The following is a 23,885-nucleotide window of genomic DNA, read 5'->3' as shown; positions in this document are numbered from 1 at the left end:
GTTAAAAGGAAGGAGACGGGGCGAATGCTAGCCAAAGGACGGTGAGCAACCGAGGCTAGAAGCCAGATCTGTGGACACTGAGTGGTTATCGGACCACTGCTGTGTGCTGTCAAACGACCGACTATGTGCCGCGATTCAAAGGCGCCAGTTTTTTTTCATCTTGTCAGGTCAGGCCAGAGTTTGAAGATCCTGTATGAGGCAATCGGAAGTATTCGAAATAAATTTTGTTGGGGAAGTGAACGTCACTAGGACGCGTTTCAATGGGGAGCAAATACGCTAAGCGCTGCCAAGACACATAATGTGTTGCTGATTCGCTGGATTGTCTTCGTGCCTTGCGCTAGAAGAGGCTAGAAGCCGGTTAGGCAGAGACCCTGAATCCCCCAGACCGATGATTGCTAGTCATTCCACCCCCTTTGCTTTTCCGACACTCTGGTCAGTGATGGTCAGCACCGAGGATGTGATGTTTGGAGCGTAAATCCATTTCAGTCTCGGATGCCACTGCTCAGCAAATCGCTCACATTCCGCAGAATTCTGCCTACACCTGGCAGTTCCAGCAGAACTCAGTATGTTTTCACCAAACTCCAATAACACTAGACAGGTATAGCCCCAACAAAGTGCTGGGCGAACGTTGAGATCTTCGGGGTTGGAGGTCCGAGCTGACGCCTGGCACCTGGACGGCGGGAGCCGCAAGTCCAAAAGTTGTTGGGCCTCTAAACCGAAAACGGGCATCGTATCTCGTTTCTCGTACCGCACCGTATCACACGCTCACAAGGCTCACAGCCACACCTCGCAAGCCAGGGGATGTTCAGGGATATGGCACACCCCATCTCCTTTCATCCAGGCGGCATCTGGTACTCCATGTTGGTCATCCGGAAGATTTGGCCTCTCTGCTCGAATCCCTCTTTATCCCCTTCGCCGGCCTTTCTCACATGACAAGAACCTATTCCTACTTTATTTCAACGACATGTGCAACTCGCCGAGGCTGTATAAGCAGAAGAGATGACGCCATGGTTCCGCAGAGCCACTCAGCAAAACGTTGAGACGCACCTTCAGGACATGGGAGCCTTGCGCTTAAAACGTCATCATCTGACTGATAACAAGAACCAGCTGATCCTACACTCTGTCCTCATGTCTTATGTGGGACTTATTGCCATGTCATAGACAGTCTTTCCCTTGCACAATGGATATTGGCGGGAGAAGTCATGTGACATTCTGTTGAACGAGGTGTTCCTCTGCATGCTCTGATGGAAATGGTCCACTCTCCGTGATGCACGTACTCGTACACTCAGAAATCAGGTTCAGTGCAAAATCCTTCCTGCATGCTAGCAGTCAAGTCTCAGGATACTGAACACATGCCTGGCGACCTCAGCACGGCACACCTCGACTGTCATGATATCGAAAGACCAATGAACGGGACCGCTTTCCCAGGCGTCTGGAGTGAAGCCGCTCATTGGCCACCTTGAGAGGGCCCGTGATAAGCCTGGAAGCTCAACTGGACCGTGACGTGTATGAAGGTTACTGAATGGAGCTCAGCATGCAGCATGACTCCCTCCCGGATCAGCGGCCTCTGTATTTGTTGACTTCGGTTCTCTGATCATAAGCACATGTCTGTGAATACCTGTCCCTCCCCATTCGCTCATGTCGCACTCAACAATTTTGTTCTCGTCTTCAACCTCCACAAATCCATGCTTCAGGTAGAGAGGATAGCCAGGGGGTGTTGCAGCGAGGACAATTGGAATGTTCTTTTGGTCCGCCTTTGCGATGATCCAGTTGAGGAGTTTGCTTGCGATCCCCTTTCGCCAGTAATCAGGTGCAAGCACATTAAGTTCTCTGACCTCGAAGCAGTGCATCCCACCAAAGTGTGCTCTCAGCGCACTCTCAACGGCCATGTTAAAGTGATGCTGTAGTTCTCGATGACCCGACGCTGGCAAGGGATTCAGATCCTTCCCCATTTTCTGTTGTCCTTCTGCACCGTGGGCCCGACTCTCAACAGGGGGATGGTACAAGAATGCGGCATGGGCCACAATGCGGCCCAGTTCATCCTTCTGCTGTGTCCCGTTCGGGACCTGCAACGACTTTAAATCATGATCTTTGATAACTAGACTCTCACAGCGAACCACGTTGCGGTCTCCAATCTTAGAGTCAATCCACCTTATCCTTGGATGCGTCGCTTCTTCCTCCAGATCTGCTCGAATGCCCCTTGTCAGCCAAGCCAGAAACTCGTCCGGCGGTATCGCGCCGTATCGAAGCATGCGCATTGGGGACGTGGACACAGTCGACTGCACTATGGTGGCAATCTCAAGACTGGCTGTTTCCAAGCCATCGTTCCATAGGTAAATAATATCCGAAAGATGCATTTCCACTATGACACCGCCCTTTTCAAGGAGATCTTACACCTGGACACCGCAAGCCTCGACGAAAACCCTCGGAGGCGTCCACCGTCCCTGTGATTTCTTTGAGGAAGCCCTGGAGGTATTTAGCAAATCTTCCCAGATAATAGATGAACTCATGTTGGTAGATGGCTCAGGCTTCAAACTGCAAACCGGGGGTCAAAACCGATTAATCCTACCTTAACTCATGCAGCGATTGTTCTAACCTGATGTAGCTTAAACCGTTCTTGGTTGCTTCACGAACCTCTATGAAGGCCAATGAATATTGGTCCGCTTGATCCTTTCTAGCATGCTCTTTATTCTAACAGAGGTTGCATGGTATTTTGTTGTATGTGTCGTGCTACCATAGTCCGACTTCTACTCAGGCATAAACTTGACGGGATAAAGGATGAGAGCAACCGAAAGTTTCGTGAACTTGAGCGAGCTGGAGACAAGCCCGCAACAAAAGGGCGCTAGGAAAGATCCTAGCCATTTATGGTGTGGCCCGAGTTGTGAGCGACCTTGAAGCCCTTGTTGGATGAAGTTGTCTCAAAAGCCATCTCCAACAAAGACCGAAACAAATACAATGAAAGCCAGCGGCTGAGCTGACGCGTCAAATAGCGACGGCAAATGCACGGTCGAGGTTGCAGCGCTAAACCTCGGCGAGGTCGAGGCCTATGTTATCCACCACAGCGCCAACCATTCAACCCAAAACAAAACCGCTTTGTGACCGTTGAACATTGAGACAGCACAAATCGGAAGAGACTTCGAAGATTTGCTTCTCTGATCAATAAGCCAGTTGCCCAGCACATGCAAGTGTCCACGGTCTGCCTTGGAATCGCTGCATACCAAAAGATCCCTTCTACCATCTTCACACCGAGTCTTAGCAAGCCGCGTGCGCCGTGTCTGGACACCCAAGTGTGTGTGTACTCCTCACCCCCCACCAGCGCCATCTGTACATAATCCACTCCAGCAAGGTATGTGGCCGTGTATGTCACCGTATGTGGCCACTGGCCGCTACAATTGAGGGTCATGGCCTGGGAATCCCCAGATCTTCACTCCAAAACTCCGCACTTCCTCCGTGTCCCCAAGATTGTCCATGGCCACTAGTCTGAACCTGGTTGGGAGGATGAGGAATATGACCGCATTTGACTATCATGACTACAGCATCAGGTTTCCAAGTCTCCTCACTTCATTTTTCTATGGAGAGGCGCTCTGTCTCCTCTCCTTCTCAACTTGATGCGGGGTTGGAGCTGGGCTTGATGTCTTCTACATTTCCTTCTTGCTCATCCTGCTTTGCGGCAGCGGAACTGCAGTCCACTCTGTCCCCGCAAATGCCGTGTATCCAGTGAAGCGTTTACCCAACTAACCAAGACTGATGTGAGTCGTGAAACTTGAAAAGCTCCAGCGATGATTCTCATGCCCCAGCTTTTCGGCGAAGAGGATCCAGTTGGGCATCATGAAGGATTGATTAGAGGTTGTGCCGCGCAAGCACTTGCATCCTTCTCCACTTATGGGATTGCATGGTTCTATACGCACACATGATTCTACTTTAACCGGCAAGCTTCCGTTGAAACGAGAGTGAGGGGGTGACTCCAAGACCAGTTAATCATTAGATTTCGGCAAGGCCTTTTCGATATATAACTTCGACCTGCCCCGGCCCGGACGCCCGCTTTTGCTCCTTGGTGGAGGTACTAACAGTGGTCTAGACGGATCATTATAAACCCAAACTCAGTATGCCTCTATACACGAAACTCCCAGAGGAAGTCAAGGAGGTGGACGTGATTGTGAGTATTTCGGCTTAATCTTGCATTTATGAAAGCATTGTGAGCGCTACCGTGTCAAACCATCATGTACTAATGGAAATAGATTGCAGGAGGTAATTCTTCCGTGGAGACATCCATGCCCCTAACTTTTCCAACTGACAATGCCGTCGTTAGGTGGCCTCGCGGGATGTGTCGTAGCCGGACGGCTAGCGGAGGCAGATCGCAACTTGTCCATCCTAGTCATAGAGCAAGGCCCAAACAGCTATGGCATGCCTGAAGTTGTCCACCCAGCACTCTATCCGCGAAATCTGTTCCCCAGCAGCAAGATTACGCTTTTCTGGCCAGCGAAGAAGGCACCGAAGCTGGCTAACCGATCCCCAATTGTGCCATCTGGAGGCACTCTGGGTGGAGGGTCTGCTATAAACTGGATGGTATATACCCGGGCTCAGCGATCGGACTTCGATTCATGGAAAACGCCTGGGTGGTCTGCTGATGAGATGCTCCCATACCTCAACAAAGTACGTCAACTAGGTCTGGCCTTACATATCCATTCCACTGCTAATTGCGTCTCAGCTCGAGACCTACCATGGCAAGGGTGACAAAGACCGACACGGCTTTGATGGCCCTGTCAATATTTCCAAGGGCACCCACGTCTGCGGTCGGGCAGAGAATGCTTTTGTCGAAGCGGCCGCGAAGCTCGGCTACCCCGAGGTGCAGGATCTGCAAAACCTCGACGCCAACAATGCCATAGAGCGCTACTACCGGTACGTTGGGCCAAATGGACGACGTCAGGATTCCGCACATCGATACCTGCATCCCAAGCTGCAAGGTACAGAGTATCCGAACCTACATGTGCTGGTGGAGAAACAAGTTTTGAAGGTCCTCTTCGACGACAACAAGCGAGCCGTTGGGGTCGAGTACCAAACGAACCCCAAATACCTTGCTAACCCTGAGTTTCTGTCCACTGCATACACCGCTCGACGCACGGTCAGGGCCCGTAAGTTGGTAGTCCTTTCGGCCGGGGCCATTGCCACACCAGGTATCCTTGAGCGGTCGGGCGTTGGTGATTCTAAAGTCCTGCAGGCCGCGGGAATTCCCGTAGTTGAAGACCTTCCCGGCGTCGGAAACGACTATCAGGATCATCACCTCTCCTTGTGGGCTTATCGAACAAATCTCACCCCGCGCGAGACTATCAATGGCTACCAGGACGGCCGGGTTAATATCGACGAGGCTATCAAAAACTCTGATGAGCTTCTCGGCACGAACGCAATGGATGCTCAGGGCAAGTTCCGCCCGACTGAAGCTGAAGTTGAGGCCCTCGGACCAGAGTTCAAGAAAGCTTGGGACCGTGACTTCAAGGACGCTCCTGATAGGCCTCTCATGATTCTTGCTTTGTATTGTTGGTGAGCTGCCCTTTGAGATTATGACCACCCTTGTCTTCCAATCAATGCTCACAGGCCTTAGCTACTACGGTGATCATTCCATTCTTCCAGACGACGCCGAGTATGTCTCAATGGCAAATTGGACGGCGTACCCGTACTCTCGCGGCCATGTCCACATCACAGGCCCGGCCATGTCCGACCCGGTCGACTTCAACACCGGCTGGCTTACCGATCCAGGAGACGTGGACGTAAAGAAACACATCTGGGCGTACAAGGTGACTCGCGAGATGTGGCGACGCATGCCCATCTTCCGCGGCGAGCTGGCACCCAACCACCCTCGTTTCCCCGCAGGATCCAAAGCCGCCATCATCGAAAGGGCCGACGGGCCTGTCACGACCGATGATAACTCGCGCATCGAGTACTCAGCAGAGGACGACAAGGCGATTGATCAGAAAGTCCGTGAGATCCTGTCTACAACTTGGCATTCGCTGGGGACTTGCAAGATGGCGCCGAGAGAAAACAAGGGCGTGGTGGACAGAGATTTGAACGTTTATGGCGTGAAAGGACTTAAGCTTGCTGACTTGAGTGTGCCTCCTGAGAATGTGGGCGCGAATACTGGCAACACCGCCTTTGTGGTTGGAGAAAAAGCTGCGGATATCTTTATCCAAGAACTCGGCCTTGACAAGGGTAAGGCTCAAACCCAAGTTACATTGTAGCGGGAGGTAGCCCAAAAGGCTGCGGGTTCAGTCAAACTACGGTCACGTTTCCAAGAACGCAAGAACGGAAGTCCCTCATGACAATTTTCACTGCTGCGGACTTTGAAGCAGAACCCTACATATCCTGCTGATATGACTCGTCTTTCGATGCGCGTTCTCTCCATTGGAGCCAGTGCTGTTCACAGTCCTAGTCGTATCTTTTCATATAGGAATTGCCCAGTGTGCGCCTAGCAGATTAGAATGGGTGAGATATGGAATCTAAACAGTGTTGGGTTGCACACATGTACTCTGGCATTCTTGTAGGCATGTCTCTCCCCCTTCCCTAACAGAAGGGGTAAGCCATAATGCTACTCACTCGACCTTTCTAACAAAATTTGACCTCCCAATATCCAAAGCAAAGGGGGCATAGGGCGCCTAGGAATTCTCTATCTGTGCCATACCCACACCACCTTTGGCCATTCCTCCAGCTGATCAGATATCCATGGAAGAAATCTAACAGCGCAATTCATGGCTTCCCTGCTCGAGGCACTTTCTTCGATGACGAGTCCCGCCTCTGTCCATTGCCAGTGGTGCTTGACATGAATCGTTGCGCGAAGGCTTAGGCCCAGATTGTCGATCACTCCCGCGTCCGAGCAGACTGCTCCCACACACAAGGCGCTCCCAACCTCAAGCGAAAACCTCTATTGTTCGCGGACGTCTAGAATCACCCTTCAACTCTTCTGAACCGAGTTACAAGGGCCATTGTTTTCTCCATCGATCGCGGCTGACCGGCCCGCGCGGTCCAAGACTCTTCCAGGCTTCTTGGGTAGTTTGAAGATCTGGAAGGAAGCTCGGACAAACAGCGCCGTTCAGATAATATCGGTCATGAAGTCAAATACTTCTTTATGTCGTCTTCCTCTTCCTCCAGGTCGCATGGCTCATCGGATCACTCGCGAATTTCTCCCACTCGCCGGCCTTCTGCAGCCCAACAGCATCAAACCCATACTTCAATCGCGTCGCCTCAACCGCCAGATTCGCATACTTTTTCGCACCTCTTGCGCTGCCGACACCATTATACGTAAGCGCAGCATGTCCGTACGCGAGGTCCATAAACCCTTCAAGGCCCTCGGCTTTGTATAGGTTGACGAGCTGTTCGGCTTTCTTGACGGTCGCGGTCGAGCCGGGCGTCCACTGAGAGAGTTGGTATTGCAAGTTGATGATTTCCTGGGTAGCTCTGTCGGAGTCTTCTATGGTTCGTTCCTTACTGTGGGAGCCCGGCGAGCAGCGTGGACAGGCACATTTGAATCGGAAGACGGACTGGAAATACTCCTGGCGTTCAGCGTGAAGGCGCAGAGGTGGTGCGTAGGAGATGGTGATTTCCTCGTCCTTCCCAATCGGCCGCACCGCATGGACGTAGTGTGTTAATAAATCGGCAGAAAAGAAATATTGCGCGCTGTTGAAGGTTAGCTTCGATCAAACGGTCGAAATAGTAAGTCGATAAAACAAGATGAGAGGACAGAAAATCTGAAGGACATACTTCGGCCCACAGGCATGGTTGTATCTCGAGGCCTCCGGAAACACGGCCCCGTGCTTCAAGCCACCGACTTGCATATCGAATCCATTCGCCTTCAGAACATCCTGAGCGACCACGTCCGGCTCATCGTAGAATTTGGCAAGGGCGAGATATGCTTCTCTGCTCGTCGATGGGAGCTGATCAAGGCCTAATCTGAGTAATCTCTCCCTCTCCTCCGTGAAGAGCGAGTCACCAACATGTGCAAGAAGCGAAGGCGTGTACGCGGTAATCAGATCGCCGCGCTGCAGTGGCCGAGAAGCAAGCATGCCTATTCCCTTCCCTGGAAGGGCAGCCGTGTACCACGGCCTTTCATCAGCGGCCGTATCGACGTTGATCCCCTTGGAGGACAGCGCTGTAGCATCTTGAAACAGCGGCAGGGCAGCGAACTCTTCCGCAACAGCAACAGTCGTGAGAATAGATATGCCCCGCCCGTTACTAAAGGACGCATTTGTGTATATGCAGAACTGATCTCCCGACTCACTCAGCGCTTCCCCGCAGATGGGTTTGTGCGTCCATGGAAAATACGAGTCTGAAGTCTCCTGCCCTTGGTCTTCTTGCGAAGAAGCAGATTCGATGATGATGTCTTCTGGTTTGATTATTGTCTCGCTTGACGTGGTGTCGAATTCGTCCTGCGAAGCCGGCGCGTCGACCTCGCTGCCACTATCAGCGGCAACCAGAGAAACAAACAGCGACAAAACGCGGAACGAGATCACACCCAGCTTCATGTTGTTAGATGGGCAAAAACAGCTCGAGAGCAAAAATTTTAAATTGTTCTAAATTTTTGTCAAATTAATACAAGGAAGGAAACTTTCTGATAGTTAGAAGGTCATGAGGGACTCTACGACGTGAGGACGTGGCTGACGTCCAGATTGGGACGCTGAAACACTCAGCGAACCGAGAGGGGGATTTCACAGTCGATGCGCCCCTGTGCTTTGGTCCTCAATAGGGGCCTGATAGAAGTTGGCTTGCAGTCGGTACTTGTGGTATCACGTCATCAAGACTTATGTATGTGCACGTATGCTTGGACAACACCGCAGATATAGATACATGCGTACCGTGCGTTCAATGGGCGCAGGTTCGCGAATAAAGAAGGCGAAGAAGGGGGATAACGCCCAGACCCGCCAATATCGTTCTCGGTGTGCCGGGGGCTTGGCAAGCGCCAGGGGTCGGTGACCAGGCTGATAACGAAGGAAGCGCCCATCATATGAGCTTATGTCCATTTTGTCATCATACAGGGGCCTTGTGGAGGAAGAAGGGGGAAGTTCAACATGGTCAGCTCGTGGCGGCTAAGGCGCACTGTTCGAGACCCTTGAAAATACAGTACCAAAATAGTACCAAAACATCGACAGCGCAAGTGCCGGAATGACAGGTTATGGAAGCACTGCGAACGATCTGTAGCTTCGCTTGAAGAAGTACGTTCTGTAAAATGCAGATAGCTAGGGTAGATGGCGTTTTAACACATTCGCTGTATGTATGAGGCCCAAGCTCCGTCCATGCACAGAAATTAAATTGCTCGAAAACAAGGTAATCGTGATGCTGACCTAGACTCAGATTGTGACAATGATCAATTCGGAACGTCTTGCACGCGGATGAGATATTTTCCTCTCGCTCTACCTCTGGCTACGGCTTCAAAGGCCTATTTCCCCATGAGCGATTAGTACTGATTCTGTGATTTGAGGGGTGCGCCTCGGTTAAGAAAAAAGAAGAAGAAAAAGGGAATCGTAGTTTCCTCACCTTGAGAGCGTCCTCCATCGCATATTCGGTGTCTATCGTACCCGTCAGGTGTCCAGCTTCCACCAGCGCGGCCGTCTTCCTGATGGAGTCCGGTGTGATGTTCGCGGAGTGAAACAATCCCTTGCGAGGGGTTCCTCCAAGAAGAAGAGGCCGGCATGTTTTCAAAGTGAAGTTGAGCGCAAATCCCAGAATGCTGAGAAAACCAACGCTGCCGCCGCCGTGTGTTACGCTCATTTTGCCGCCGAGGATGAACACCCCATCCGGCTTCATGTAGCCGGGGCTCTTATCGTAGAGGAGTTCATCATTGCCGGCAATGTCGATGATGGAATTGAATGGGTCTGTAGAATACTTGGTTCTCAGATGCTCGTGTAATACCGGATGAGCTCTGTAGTCGATGACCTTTTCGAAGAAAAACCCCAACGTCAGCAAGCAAGATTAAACCAGTAGTCGGGGCCACTAGGTGTCCTTCATTGAGATCTGCTTACTTCATTGGCGCCCAGCTTCTTGACCAGTTCCTCGTTGGCCACGGAACACGTGCCGACAATCGTGCCCTCATCTCCAACAGCCGCTCGCACAGCCTGTATCATCAGCGTACCAAGACCGCCAGATGCACCAGTAATCAAAACTCGGTCGCCTCTTTTCATGCCCGCCAATTCTATGAATTGAACAGCGGTGCACCCATTGCATGCCAACGTCGAAGCGGCCTCAATCGAGATATTGGGAGGCTTGCGTACAACAAGACCTGCTGGCAAGATAGCATACTCGACAATCGTTCCGTTGTACTTGCGACCCCACAATGGATTTGCCTTCGGATTGGGGCTCCCAAATACCATGTCACCAGGTCGAACATGGGTGACGTTGGACCCGACGGCGTCCACGACGCCGGAGAAGTCTAGTCCAGGAATCCAAGGCTTTGAGTTCAGGTGAGGGAACAGGCCCATTAAAGCGGCTACGCCTTGATCAATAGCCACATGTGAGACTTTGACGATAACCTCGTCGGCGTGAAGTTGCGCAGGCGTTGGTTTAGGCAAGTCGGAACGCAGCTTAAGGACGGCAGAGGGAGTGCCTCGTCTGGTAAAAGTCCAGCCACGCATCATGACTCTGATTAGTGCCGTCTCGAATTAAAATAATCTTTGCAGAAAGGACAGGAAGTTTTGAAAGTACTTCATTGGCCTTTTTGAGTTCGATACCGTATGTCGAAAGCTTCCATAAAGCCTCCGAGCAAATGCGCCTAAAAGGAGAACCGCCAATCAAAGCCTCCGATGGAAGGTCTCCGAAGAATGGCGCAGCCAATCAAAACCTCCGAAAAGAAGAATGCATACGAGTAGATATGCAACTCGTACAAATTCGTAGCCCACAGACGTTCTTGCCGCTTTGTCTACCGTTGAATCCTAGCATCATGAGCACTAGCCTCAGTGGCCTGTCATGCTTGGTCGACGAGAATTCAACAACCCTGTCTGGCTCTCCATCGCCGCAAATCGCTAGAAGACGGGCTTCGCTTCAAGGAATCACGGTACGATGTACCAAAACATGGAACGCAAAGGCTTCGTCGCTGACCTAAATGCCACTATGTCGTAAGATGTGCCTGTAAAAGACATGTATGACGCTCAGCGTTGGAACAGCCGTTCCAATAGTTGAATTTTCTCTTTCAGGCCGGCAACAAGTGAAGTGGCCGAGTCTTTCTCGCAAGCTCTTCCATTCTGACACAGGACGAGTTGTACGAGGGATAGTGCGTCCGGGCTACTGAAAATGCCTTTGGTGGAAATGGCATGTTGCGAGATGCAGAAATCCTGCGGAAGGCCCATGAGATTTTCGATGCTGCGCAAATCGTCTGCAACGGCCTGAATCATGAAACTTACGTATAACTTAGCTTTCAATTGGCCCATACCATTAACACGGAACCTGGCCGACCTGTGGAAGAAGGTAGTCGTGTCCGGGATTTGTTGTATGACCTGGCACACACGATCGAAGATGTAGGTGTAAAGATCGAGAATCTGAAGATAGCTTGACAAAATCAGAAGCATAATCGGTTTGCTAAAAGGAAACCCGTTGTCTTGAGGCAATGTGCCTCTATCGTTTGGGTTGGAGCGAGAATAGCTGCTGTCGACATGAAATGAACTTGGGTGATAAGCCGTGGACAAGGTAGCTGGGGTTGTACTCGTTGGGTCAGAGGTCAGCCATTCGAGAATGACACTTAATTCAGATGCAACCTGAAGTGCTTGGACAACAGGGATTCTTGCAATTTCTTCGGACGACTCGGCACAGATGCGCCAGTCAGGCGGTACACATAGCGGGTATGCTTCAGCGTTGGTCTTGTGATTGGCAATTCTCTCGATGAGTTGCGAGAGCTTGATGATTGCACTTGACTGATCTGGTGGCTGCAGAGATAAGCTCTCGTTGCTGATAGGCGTCATGACGAGATCCGCATACAAGGTATGATCGGGCGTACCCAGCCCCGGGGGTTGAAGTTCGCCTCGTGTTGGTTCATTGAAATTCAGGATTTCGTTCGTATTGGCTGGAATTAACGAGTCGATAACATCGTAGCTGAGTCTGGATGACAGACCAGGCCAGCTTGGACCGTTCGGCAAGTCTGGTGAGCCATTCAGTACATCCTCGCTCATTGTATTTGTAGCATGATTTGAGCTAGTCGGAAACATCTGAAGATCAGCAGAACTGCACGCTTCATGCCCTTGTTTTCGAGAAGTTGACGCAGCCAATGTACGGGCAGGCAGCCTTGTCCGAGGTCTGCCTAGAGGGCGAGCACTGCTGGTAATGCATGACATGCCAGCTCGTCTACAACGATCGCAGACCTCGTTTCGCTGGCCCTCAACGCGTGGACACCGTAGCTTTGAGGCTCTACATCGATCACAGGCCAACCGTATGTGGTTGTTCATGCTCATGTTGACGCGGTTGAAGGGCAGACGTGGTCAAACGGGGAGAAGCCGGCGAAGTCCTCGAGAAAGCGTAGGAATTAGTACTAGAGCGAGATGGCTTTAAAGCGGCAGCGCTTGGCCTAGTCAGACTCCCATTTTCAAGGTCACGGGGCTCAGCCTGATCCATCTCTCAGCCTTGTCATTTTTGACAATTTTATATTCCCTTTCTTCCCGTCTGCCTAAGTCAATTTAGAAGGGAGGAGCCTCTACCCTACTAATGCTCGATCTATTAGCACTGACCATAGTTAAGTAGCTACCAACTAGAGAGGTAAGTATAGCCTTTATTTTCTGTAAATAGTACTAAGATACTAGTGACCCTGACTTTAAGCGATAAAGCTCGTAAAGCGGATGCTACTCGAGAATATATTCTAATTCCTCCCCGCCTATTGCCTCTACTACCAATCCTTACCTATGGGGCTTATTTCAACGCGCCGTACCGCGACCGCGACTAGGTACTACTCCGGGTGTAGCGCTTGGACCGTCCTGATTTCTGGCGTTCTGGTTGATCCATCCTTGAAATTCTGGCCCATATTGAATTCTGAAATTTTGGTGACGCTCTGGGTCGTAGACAATGCTAACAGGCATTGCCGCACTTGGCAGAGTCAGGATTTGGCGAGGAACGATACCAATAATATTGGAATGGTACTCTGGACTTCGGAAGTCAGTGTTGTCAACGAGCCAGGATCAAAGATGAAGATTGAGCGATCTATATATGCGCAGGGCCTCAGTAGATTAGATTAGCCATGCTAAGAACTGTAAATGCTTCTAAAACCCGCCGAATCAATAGCTGGACAAATTGTGTATCAGGAAAGCGCGCCGGTAAGCTCGTGTTGGGCAATCACCATTATTCTTGCTGGGTGATTCGTGTTAAAGCGTGTCAGTCAACGCTGCCGGTTTCAGCTAGCATTTAGGATCGAGTTGTTCTATGCCCTCTAATGTATTAAGTGGAAGCGCTCCAATGTTTGGGAGGATGGTCTGGCTGACCTATTATTATTGCAGGAATTTTGAGAGTGCTGGTGCCATCGTACACATCGGCGTGGCAACGTCGAGGAGAGATTGCACCGCTCCATGGCGCTCGTGGCACGTAGCTAAGAGGCTGCATTCAAAGCCTGGTTGTAGATAGCTTCGAGAGATCCGCTCTAGTCAATAACTAGGTCTCGCAGGCCAGCGAGCCGAATAAATGATGGAAAGTTTGCCGATCGTTCCCCTTGGCTCCGTCATCCACCTCCTTATACTATGTTCACCGTTCGTGGAGAACTCCGTTATGGAAGACTTGTCTATCTATTGTGATTCGAACCTTCTTTACAACCAGGAAAATATGTCGAACTATTGCCCTAGTGGATTTCATCCGGTTTGCCTGAATGATACTTTCAAAGACGGGCGCTACAAGTTACACCATAACCTAGGTTGGGGTGGCTATTCCACGGCCTGGCTCGCGAAAGATAAAAAGTGTATCACTATGAAACACAATTTACATTGCGTACTTTCTGATAGACTAAAGGCGCGAGCAGTGAGTTTCAATTAGAATTAAAATGGCTAGTAACTCGACGTAACCCGAGAACTTCAACCCTTACAACACCAGCGGGCTATTCCCTGCGACATCTTAGCTCTAGATATATCGTCTAGTTACTCGACCACCTCTCCCACTAGGGAGTTAACGGGTCTCATCGGTGTCTAGTGTTTGAGTTACTTAGTCCTCCTGTTAATATAGTCGTAGGAGATATCTATTAAGGTAGAGATGTTCTCGATGGCAACAAAAATAGGACGATATGCGACTGAAATCTGGACTGGACCACTCGCTACATAAGTTAACTTGAAGGTATTGCTAGCTTCTCAAACTACGATTAGAAGAATCTGATGGGCGAATTCGTTAGTAGATGCGAAACCATTCCGGTCTAAACTGGAGCAAAAATTTGATGACCGGATCCACGACTAAAGCTTGAAGCCTCTCCTCCTAGTCATCTAGTGTCTGATGAGGTTTATACCGTCAAATAGAATCTTAGCATCCCAGGCGCTTGGTATGATCAGCTCCATAATTGGCTAAGCGGATGATGTTTGAAAAGGAAGAAACCCCGCCCAAAATCTAGAATGTGTGTGGGCCCACGATCCTGAAGGAGGGCAACCTCGACAAGAGACAGGAACCAACCATAGCTAGCTAATCCGCACAAAATAGACGCGTACTCAATCTTCCTCGCGGGAGAGACCTGCTGGCCACACTCCCGAGTCAAGCTTAGGTAGATGCCACGTGACCAAAGCCTAAATAAGGGTCACAACTAGAAACCCAGAAGCGCCAGGCAAGCCCTTGAAAGCATTAATGACATGGAGTACGAAACCAGATGCCACATATGATATTAATATGTACTCCGCGAGTAGACAACTGAAAGTGTCGAGCAATGGGAGATGGTGGACCGGGCGGAACAACCTTATTGCGGGCATCACCTGAGGTAGATACAGTACTCCGTACTGTACTCCTCATGGCGAGAGCCTCGGCTGCTCGCCATAACCCGTCGGCTCTTGCAAAACCAAGCGCATTCATCTCCAAGCTCAGGAAGGGATTTCAAATGGCTCCAAAGAGGAAGATATCTTTGAAGTTGCATTCCCAAACTTGCTAAGCTACTGCTGTCACGCCTGCTTACGGTGGATCACCTCGGCTCGATCCCGTGACGACGAACCGAATCGAATGAGTTAGTCTAAGTTCTGACACTGCTCCTTATATTTCAACTTACTCGCCTGATATTCTTCCTGTACTCACTCAGCTTACACTGCCTGTTAAAACGATATCATATACTCTTCTATCTACCAAAAAAATGTCGATTACTACGTCCGTCACACAGTTGTTGGGCATCCAACATCCCATCCTGCTGGCGGGCATGGGCCAGACGTCTGGGGCGCCCTTGGCTGCCGCCGTCTCAAATGCGGGTACGGTGACATTTTGAAGATCTCCCAATGGACTCGAAATAACACCCTTTTAGGCGGGCTGGGTGTAATTGGTGGTGTGGGATATACTCCCAAAATGCTTCGAGACATGATACAAGAACTGAAAGTAAGCATGTTTCGCCCGACAGGATCCGCAGGGCCCGTGACTCGTTATTCGAGCAGGATGTTCTGACGATGACCTTCTTTCAGGACAGCCTAAGAGACCCATCACTTCCATTCGGTGTCGACTTGCTGATCCCACAGGTCGGCGGAAGCGCGCGCAAAACTAATGTAACAGCCCATCCATGTCACCACTTTGTTTCGTCTTGACTAATTCAGCACGATACAGCTTGACTACACCAAAGGCACGCTGGACGAGCTCGTCGACATCATCATCGCCGAAAAGGCCAGAGTCTTTGTCTCTGCCGTCGGCGTGGCGCCTAAGCATATCATCGAGAAGCTCCATAAGCATGGCATCCTGTACATGAATATGATTGGCCACCCAAAACATGCCCACAAGGCTTGCCAGGCCGGCGCCGATCTCATTTGCGCACAGGGTGGCGAAGCCGGAGGACATACTGGAGATACAGCAACTACGTACGTCTTCTTCTCGTCTTCATTCAATCATCCTTCGCTTCACCCCGGGGAAATCCCAAAGCGAATGTGAACCAATCTTACGCTATCTAGGGTCCTAATCCCCGCTGTCGCGGATATCTGCAAGAAATACACGTCCCCTCTGACCGGAAAGCCCGTGCAAGTCGTCGCTGCCGGCGGAATATACGACGGTCGAGGGATTGCCGCAGCTCTCATGCTAGGTGCTGGCGCTGTCTGGGTTGGAACTCGCTTCGTGACCGCGAAGGAGTCCGGGGCACCCGAAGTCGCCAAAAAAGCGTAAGCACAGGCGCCTTTCCCTCACCTTCCACCTAATGCCAAATTGAAGAAATATATACATATATCATCACCATTAGAGCCAAGAGAACCAGAAAGCTAACACATTCGCGGGCATGCATGTAGCATCATCGAGGCCAACTTCGACTCGACGATCAAATCGACCATATGGACCGGCCGGCCTCTGCGCGCCCTCGCGACACCCTACGTTCGGCACTGGGAGACGGAGCGAGCGCAGGAGATCAAGGACCTGACCTCCCAGGGTATTATCCCGCTCTACCACGAGTTCGAGAAGCTCGAGAAGGAGAACGGCCTTACCGAGGAGATCGAGGACCAGTCAACATTGAGGTGAGATTCAATCCTACTTACCCCAACCCGGTTGACCAATCTTCTTGGCTCCTCTTGAAAACCGAGGGCCATTTTCTAAAACTTCCTTCAATCTCTCTCCGAATGTGTAAAACCTTGCTAACGATCAAACTTCCAGACCAATGGGGCAGGTCTCCGGTCTAGTCAACACGCCGAATCAAAGTGCCGCCGAGATCGTAAAGGAGATGATGGACGGGGCTGTCAGAGTTCTCGGTTCGGCAGGTGGTCTTCTGAAGCCGATTGGAGCTGCCAAACTCTGAACGAAAGGGCTTGAGCGACAGCGACGAAGGGAAGCGTTCTAATTGAGGTTTTTTGCTTTTAAAACAGAACTTTTTCTCATTGTGCGATGCTGATTAACACGACCATGACATTTTGTCAATATCAATACCAATAAAGTATCCAGAATTCCCATCCCATCCTTGTCCATCCTTGTCCATCCTTGTCCATCCTACCCATTCCAACATGAAACACTCACTAAAAAAGTTGATCAAGTGCAATGGACGTAAACACGAAAGAATACGCCAGAACCAAAACCCCCAACAATGACAAGGAGAAGTAGTAGTATACAGTGGTGAGCCACCAGCGGACATCATCACCGTCAGCGACGGCGCCATCACCAGCGTGCATGCCGTCGGTGACGACAATTCTCTTCTCTTGGGTACCACCGAGTATTATGAGGTGTCCATCCTTTCCCACCCGATGATCCCAGAGAGGCTGCGTCAGCTGGGGCTGGTATGCGGCGATGGCGAGAGCCGCTCTGCGTCTGAAGTTTTCCGTCTGCATCTGTCGATCATTGGTTTCGTCGTCGTTGTCATGATGATCTTCGTCGCCATGTCCATTGAGAACATCTGCCTCCCCACGCACAACCATCCCCGTCACCCCCGCAACATCACGTAGGAACAATTCTGCATCATCACTATCCTCTCCCTCCCGGAGATCAGCCAGAAAATCACGCAACTGAACGGCGCTGACCTCCTCATTTTTTCTTCCCACCGCCGAGGCCGAGACTTTCAGCAATGCTCCCGAGGCCGAGCCCCCCGAGCAGCTTGTCGACACCCAGACCGCCGAGGATGCCATTGACGAGACCACCGAGTCCCAGCCCATTGAGCAATTTGCCCACGAGACCCAGGACACCGGACAACAACAGACCGACCGCGGCGATAATCTGAAAGAGCGGCTCGGTGAGCAGGCCCCAGAGGGGGTTGAGCTTCTTCTTGGCATGCGGCATGTCGGATATACGTTTCTTCGCGTTGTCGATCGTCTTGACGACCGTGGTCGTCAGCTCCTTGAGGCCTTCGGCCACGCGGTGCTCTTCGGGCGAGGCTTCGCCGGACGCCGCGCGAGCTTTCGCTTGTGCCGCGATGTGGCCGTCAGGATCCAAACCGCGGATCGCGCCGTTGCATTCGCCTAGCACGCGGCCGCCTTCCTCGATCAGCGGCTTCACGTTCTGCACAAGCTGTTCTTCGTCCAGCTCCTCCTTGGGTGTGCGGTCGGCCTTCTCGATGTGCTGTAGAAGAAAGGTTCACGTCAGCATGAGCAATCTCGGGTAGGGGAAGGACACGAATGGGTATGAGTAGCTTACATCAGTTATCTGCTTGCAGATTGGCTCCATCTTCTCGATTGTCTGGTTGATGATGTTGCCGATCTTCTTGGCGACTTCTCGCTCCTCTTCCTTCTTCCGCTCTTCATCGGTGGGCTCTGCGACTTCTTCTTCTTCTTCTTCGGGGATATTCTCGAGCAGGGTGCATTCGCCGATCTTGTTGCCATCTTGATCGACCACATAGCCGTTGTCGTTGATCTCCTTGCCGATACAAGCCAGAAGGTTGCCATCGGTGAGTCTGCCGATGACATCGCCGTTCTTGTCGCGGACTTCTCCTTCCTTGTTGATGCGTAGGCCAGCCATGGGAGAGACCTCACGTTCTTTCTCCTCTGGCTCCCATCGCTCGGCTTTGCCGATGACGTTTCCGTTCTTGTCGACGATATCGCCGTCGTCATCAACTTTGCGGCCGACGAGTTTCTTCACCTCGCCTTCGACGATGCGGCCCACAACTTGATCGTTGGCATCTGTCACCAAGCCGTCCTTGGTGACGGTGGTTGACTCGAAGTTGGAGAAAGGCCCTTCAGCACGACCGTCATCACCACCCTCGATGAGGCGAGCCTTGCCAATGACCTTGCCATCGGCGCTCCAGATGTCTCCTTTGCCATCAACCTTCTTTCCGACAAGATGCTTGAGCTCGCCTTCGGCGACTTCGCCAAAGATGGTACCGTGCTCGTCAACAATCTTGCCCTGTTTGTTGACGGTCTTGCCGGCAAGGCTGGAGAGGTCGGCCTCGGCAACTTCCTCCTCAGGAACCTCATAAGGCTCGGCGTGACCCTTGACGTTGCCATATTTATCAATGATATCACCGTCTTCATCAACATGGCGGCCGATGAGTTTCTTCCAGTCTCCCTCCACCACCTTGCCGACTACATTGCCGTCATGATCTTCGACAAGGCCTTCCTTGACAACGACAACACCTTCGAGGCCAGCGAATGGGCCCTCAGCCTTAGCCTCGCGCTCATTAGCAGGGATGAGTTCGACACGACCAACAACTTCGCCACGGTCATTCCAAACCTGACCGTTGCCGTCAACCGGGCGACCAGCAAGCTCTTTGGCGTTGCCTTCAACAAGACGACCAATAGGCACGCCATCGGGTCCGATGACATTGCCTTGTTTGTTGACCTTCAGGCCTTTCAGCTCCGAGAGATCAACTTCCTCTGGCTCAGCCTCCGGCTCGGCGTCAGGTTCTTCGTATCTCTCAGCATGTCCGACGACATTGCCTTTCTTGTCGATGATGTCACCATCTTCGTCAACAGAGCGCCCGACGAGTTTTTTAGCGTCACCGTCTACAATCTTGCCAACGCGGTTGCCATTCTCATCCTCAACCCATCCGTCCGCAACGACCGTGAGACCTTCTAGGCCGGCAAATGGAGATTCATCCTCCCTATCCTCCTGAGGGAGAGTCTTGGCTTTGCCGATGACATGACCTTTGTTGTCCCAGAATTGACCTTGGTCATCGGCAGGGATGCCTGCTTTCCAGATCTTCTTGGCATCACCTTCGACTAGCTCGCCCACAATGTTGCCATTGGAGTCGATAATCTTGCCAGACTTGTTGACCTTGAGACCTTCGAGGCTGCTGAGAGGTGGTAGACCATCGTCTCCATCTTCTTCAGCTCCCTCGTCAGCTTCCTCGCCTTGCTGCTGTTCGATCAATTCGACCTTGCCAATGACATTGCCGTCCTTGTCCAAGACTTCACCCTTGTCGTTGAGCTTCTTGCCAGCGACGGCAGAGAGGTCGCCGTCAACAAGGCGGCCGACCTCCTCTCCTTCCTCGTTCAGGACAAGACCCTTCTTATTCACCTTCAGGCCTTCAAGGATTGAAGTCTCAGGGTCGTCAGGGGTAGCTTCTTCAACTTCAACGAGACCCTCCTCCACAACCTCGGGCAAGAATTCAACTTTTCCAATGACATTGCCGTCTTTGTCGAGGATTTCTCCCTTCTCGTTGATTTTCTTACCACGCACGGCTTCAAGGTCATATCCATCAGAGAGGCGAGCAATAGGATCACCGTCTTCGTTGACGACCTGGCCCTTTTTGTTGACCTTGAGGCCGTCGAGCTGCTCAAAGAGAGGTTTGGCCTCTTCGGCCGCGTCCTTTGCTTCTTCGGCGGCACCTTCGGCAGTTTCAGCGGCATCCTCCGCGACATCAGCTGCGTCACCAGCCTTATCGGCGTCCTCAGCGGCTTGCTTTTCAGCGTCTTCGACCGCTTCCTGGGCGTCTTCAAGTTGTTGAACCAATTCGGGATTGAGCTCCTTCATTGCCTCCTCGGCAGCTTCACCCTCGACGACCTCGACGCGGCCGATGACGTTGCCGTCTTTGTCAAGGATCTCTCCATTTTCGTTCGGAATCTTGCCAGTACATTTCTTTGGGTCGCCATCGACGAGCTTGGCAAGCACTTCACCTTCGTCGTCGATAATATTGCCCTTCTTGTTCAGCTTCCGCCCCTCAACAATTGTAAGATTGGGCTTCAGCTGATCTTGAATCTCGTCAACCTTGTCCGTGGCTTGTTGGACGGCCTCAGGTACACCTTCTTCAGCCGCTTCTCCAGCTGCACCGGCTGCCTCAGGTACGACCTCAGCGCGGCCAATGACATCACCGTCTTCGTCAAGAACCTCACCTTCGGCGTTGAGAGTTCTACCGACGAGGTCGGCAGGGTCACCTTCAGTGATCTTTCCGAGAGTGTTGCCAGAAGCGTCCTTGATGGCACCATCTTCCTGAACTTCTAGGCCCTCAAGAGCATTGAGACCAGGGAGCTCTCCTGCAGCGTCCTCGGCCTGTTGCTTGACTTCTTGTGGTAGTGTCTCGGCGCGGCCGACGACATCGCCATCCTCGTCGAGGATCTCGCCCTCTCCATTGAGAGTCATGCCCACTAGGTCTTGAGGGTCGCCTTCAGTGATCTTGCCCAAGACATTGCCATCTTTGTCCAAGATATCACCGTTCTCTTGAACCTCAAGACCTTCTAGCACATCGAGGTCAGGGAGGTAAGTCTCGACTGCATCCTCAGCGGTCTCTTTGACATCTTCGGCTGCGCCCTCTGCCTCCTCGGCAGTGCCATCGGCTTCGCCCTTGGCTTCGTCACCGGCCTCTTGTACTTTGTCAGAGATAATGTTTGCGCGGCCAACGACGTCACCATCCTCATCGAGGATCTCGCCGTCGTCACCGATTTCATAGCCTTCTAGGTCGGCTGGGTCGCCTTCCTCGAGCTTGCCGATGACCTCGCCCTCCTTGTCGAGGATATCGCCGTTTTCGCTGACTTTGAGTCCCTTCAAAGAGGACAGGTCAGGCAGTTGATCTGTGGCGCCTTTAGCGGTGTCCTTCACACCGTTGACTGTCTCTTCGGCGGTATCCTTGTCGTCCTGGGCGGTGTCTTCGCTGGTCTCCTTGGCACCCTCGGCGGTGTCTTCCGCGGCTTCTTTGACGCCATTGGTGGTCTTTTGAGCGGTGTCCTTGACACCTTCTGTTGCTTCCTCCGCATCAGGTACATCATCCGTGTCTTTGGGGACATCTTCAGCTGCGCCCTCTGCGGTGTCCTTCGCACCCTCAGCAGTATCTTCTGCGGTGTCCTGGACGTCTTCGGCCGTGTCTTTGGCACCCTTTTGTGCGTCCTGGGCCGTGTCTTCGGCGGCGCCTGAGACGTCGCCTTTGGAGGCTTTGCCAGCAGCGCCGGTTGCAGTGTCTTTCGCACCGCCAGCCCGGCCTGCAAGCTTCTTTGCGCCACCAGTGACGCCACCAGCTGTTGATTTGAGACCACCGAGAGCGCCGGAGCCCTTACCCTCAGCCTCGTCTTCAGCCTCCTCAGCTGCATCTTCGGCCTCGCCAGCCGGTTCCTCAGTCTCGGTATTTTCCTCGGTGCCCTCGTCTTTGGCTGCGGGCTTAGCAGGAGTCTCGTCTTCGTCCTCGTCACTGTCGGGAACCGGCTCAGGGTTGGCTTCAGACAATTCACTGGTGTCGGCTACAGAAGTACTCTCGGCTCCGGTGTCGTGGCCTGGTTGGCTGACCTTGCCACCAGCTTCTTCGGTATCCTTGAGGTCGATCTTTTGACCGGCATCAGACTCAACATCGCTAGGCTTCTCCGAGACATCTTTGGAGTCAGCTGCTTCCTTTGGTCGGGAGGGCAAGCTGGGTGAGTCTGTGGATTTTTTAGGAGTTGATTTGGAGGCCCCTAGTTTGGGAGGCTTTCTTCCTGGAGTGCCTGAGGCCGCTTTGCCAGTAAGCTTAGAAGTATTTGTTGAGGCAGGGCTCTTGCCAGTTTTTGTGGGGGTCTCTGGAGCATTCCCCGATCTGCCTGCTGCTGGTGAGGGCATGGTGCTCTTGTAGCTCCTGACTGTTTCAGGAGATGATCTTTTAGAAGAAGATGGGTCGCGGCTCGGAGTTGGGGGGAATGAGTAATATGCGTACGAAGCCGATGAAAGTCGGTTGCTCATCAGCTAGTTATAGTACAAGTGTGGTATTTCGCCGGGCATTCAGCTTTCCACGTAGGTTAAGTGGTTAATTATACAATGAGGGTATTATTTTGATAGAGAGGATGGACATGAAGGAGCCGACAAAATGAAGACGCGTCAGACGAGGAGGAGTATCATATCAAGTAGCTTTGGAAATTCTCACGACGTCACCGTTTAGCATTTCCCAGCTTGCTCCATGGGAGCTCTTCATTGCGCATGGGAGAGCTGGTGCCTCACTGTGGCTGGAACTTCAACTTGATTCCATCACAGAGGATTGCGTCACAGGGGACGATTAGAGCTTCCTTGGGAAAGAATGTGGCACAAACGCCCAGGTCTGAAACTCATGTCCGAGAGGGATCCGTCAAATGAGATGCTAGGTGCAAATGAGGATCCCAGGATGGTGCGATTAATGCTGGCCAATGTGAATCGAAGATCGAATGGGACATGGACAATCGTGCCCGTGGATGGGAAACAGGAAAAAGGCAGACAAGGACAAGCATGCCAAACAAAGTGACAAGGGGTTCCCCAGAAACCCAGGATTATTCCGATGAGCGCAAAAAGTTATACGGGTACACCGTACGAGTACCATGAACGAAGTATCTGTTGCTCACACAGCATCGGTCAAGCGTGGGCCTTGGAGGCCCCAAGGTCAAATGGTGATATGCACGTACCACAGAGGATACTTGCCACCCGGTTCATCTTAATCGGAGCTCTATTCTGTTGGAGTGGTTGACACTGTTGGACTGGCCCTCAACCAACTTGTGCACGAGTCCTCGGTACCTCGTACGTACGGTCAAGCCTGAAAGGCACTGACGAAATATCCAGAGTCTAGGCAGGGATCCGGGGCTGTCTACAAGCCACGATGCGCACCAAGTGGAGTAGCGAGACATCTTCCGGGAGTTCGATGGTGTGGCTTGACTCGACACACAGGCGTTTTTTAGGCTTGATGTTCCACCGCTATCCGTACGGAGTACATGGGCAGAACCTGTTTTCGACGCATCCCCGCCGACTCGATAATATATGATGCTATTGTTTCTGCTCTGGCGGATTCCCCTGTTGGCTTCCCGCTGGAGGCTGGCCTGCTCGAATGTTAGGTCCTATTCCCATATGGAGGTCCATGGGATCTGGTCCCTGAACTTGTTTAAAAGTAGCATGTGCATGAGTATATGTTCAGTCCCTGAACACGACCAATGTCAGCACTCCTTCCAACAACACCCCCCCAA

At 51.9% G+C, this 23,885-nt stretch overlaps 8 protein-coding genes across 8 annotated transcripts; 3 read left to right on the top strand and 5 right to left on the bottom strand.

Annotated features, from left to right (window-relative positions):
* Positions 1-1,529: 1,529 nt before the first annotated feature.
* On the bottom strand, positions 1,530-2,357 carry A1O9_04773 (uncharacterized protein; the record flags this gene model as incomplete). Its single annotated transcript, XM_013407061.1, has 1 exon — positions 1,530-2,357. One exon carries the CDS (start codon positions 2,355-2,357, stop codon positions 1,530-1,532), a length of 828 nt encoding a protein of 275 aa, XP_013262515.1.
* Positions 2,358-4,296: 1,939 nt separating this feature from the next.
* On the top strand, positions 4,297-6,233 carry A1O9_04772 (uncharacterized protein; the record flags this gene model as incomplete). The annotated part of the gene is made up of 3 exons (XM_013407060.1): positions 4,297-4,653; positions 4,709-5,538; positions 5,600-6,233. 3 exons carry the CDS (start codon positions 4,297-4,299, stop codon positions 6,231-6,233), a joined length of 1,821 nt encoding a protein of 606 aa, XP_013262514.1.
* Positions 6,234-7,115: 882 nt separating this feature from the next.
* On the bottom strand, positions 7,116-8,510 carry A1O9_04771 (uncharacterized protein; the record flags this gene model as incomplete). Its single annotated transcript, XM_013407059.1, has 2 exons — positions 7,116-7,665; positions 7,750-8,510. The coding sequence occupies 2 exons, from the start codon at positions 8,508-8,510 to the stop codon at positions 7,116-7,118; spliced, it is 1,311 nt and encodes a 436-aa protein (XP_013262513.1).
* An 839-nt stretch (positions 8,511-9,349) lies between these two features.
* Positions 9,350-10,616, bottom strand: A1O9_04770 (uncharacterized protein; the record flags this gene model as incomplete). The annotated part of the gene is made up of 3 exons (XM_013407058.1): positions 9,350-9,421; positions 9,520-9,918; positions 10,005-10,616. 3 exons carry the CDS (start codon positions 10,614-10,616, stop codon positions 9,350-9,352), a joined length of 1,083 nt encoding a protein of 360 aa, XP_013262512.1.
* A 510-nt stretch (positions 10,617-11,126) lies between these two features.
* Positions 11,127-12,419, bottom strand: A1O9_04769 (uncharacterized protein; the record flags this gene model as incomplete). The annotated part of the gene is made up of 1 exon (XM_013407057.1): positions 11,127-12,419. The coding sequence occupies one exon, from the start codon at positions 12,417-12,419 to the stop codon at positions 11,127-11,129; it is 1,293 nt and encodes a 430-aa protein (XP_013262511.1).
* Positions 12,420-13,716: 1,297 nt separating this feature from the next.
* A1O9_04768 (uncharacterized protein) lies at positions 13,717-13,902 on the top strand (the record flags this gene model as incomplete). The annotated part of the gene is made up of 1 exon (XM_013407056.1): positions 13,717-13,902. A coding segment is annotated over one exon (186 nt), but the record flags the coding sequence as incomplete, so codon positions are not given.
* A 1,357-nt stretch (positions 13,903-15,259) lies between these two features.
* A1O9_04767 (oxidoreductase) lies at positions 15,260-16,608 on the top strand (the record flags this gene model as incomplete). The annotated part of the gene is made up of 6 exons (XM_013407055.1): positions 15,260-15,371; positions 15,425-15,495; positions 15,579-15,659; positions 15,718-15,965; positions 16,056-16,259; positions 16,383-16,608. The coding sequence occupies 6 exons, from the start codon at positions 15,260-15,262 to the stop codon at positions 16,606-16,608; spliced, it is 942 nt and encodes a 313-aa protein (XP_013262509.1).
* A 990-nt stretch (positions 16,609-17,598) lies between these two features.
* Positions 17,599-22,524, bottom strand: A1O9_04766 (uncharacterized protein; the record flags this gene model as incomplete). The annotated part of the gene is made up of 2 exons (XM_013407054.1): positions 17,599-18,129; positions 18,205-22,524. The coding sequence occupies 2 exons, from the start codon at positions 22,522-22,524 to the stop codon at positions 17,599-17,601; spliced, it is 4,851 nt and encodes a 1,616-aa protein (XP_013262508.1).
* Between the last annotated feature and the right edge of the window lie 1,361 nt (positions 22,525-23,885).

The sequence above is a fragment of the Exophiala aquamarina genome (genome assembly GCF_000709125.1).
Source record: "Exophiala aquamarina CBS 119918 chromosome Unknown aczIA-supercont1.3, whole genome shotgun sequence".
Taxonomy (NCBI): Eukaryota; Fungi; Ascomycota; class Eurotiomycetes; order Chaetothyriales; family Herpotrichiellaceae; genus Exophiala; species Exophiala aquamarina.
The sequence above is the reverse complement of the archived record's forward strand: the minus strand, read 5'-3'. Positions and strand labels throughout refer to the sequence as shown.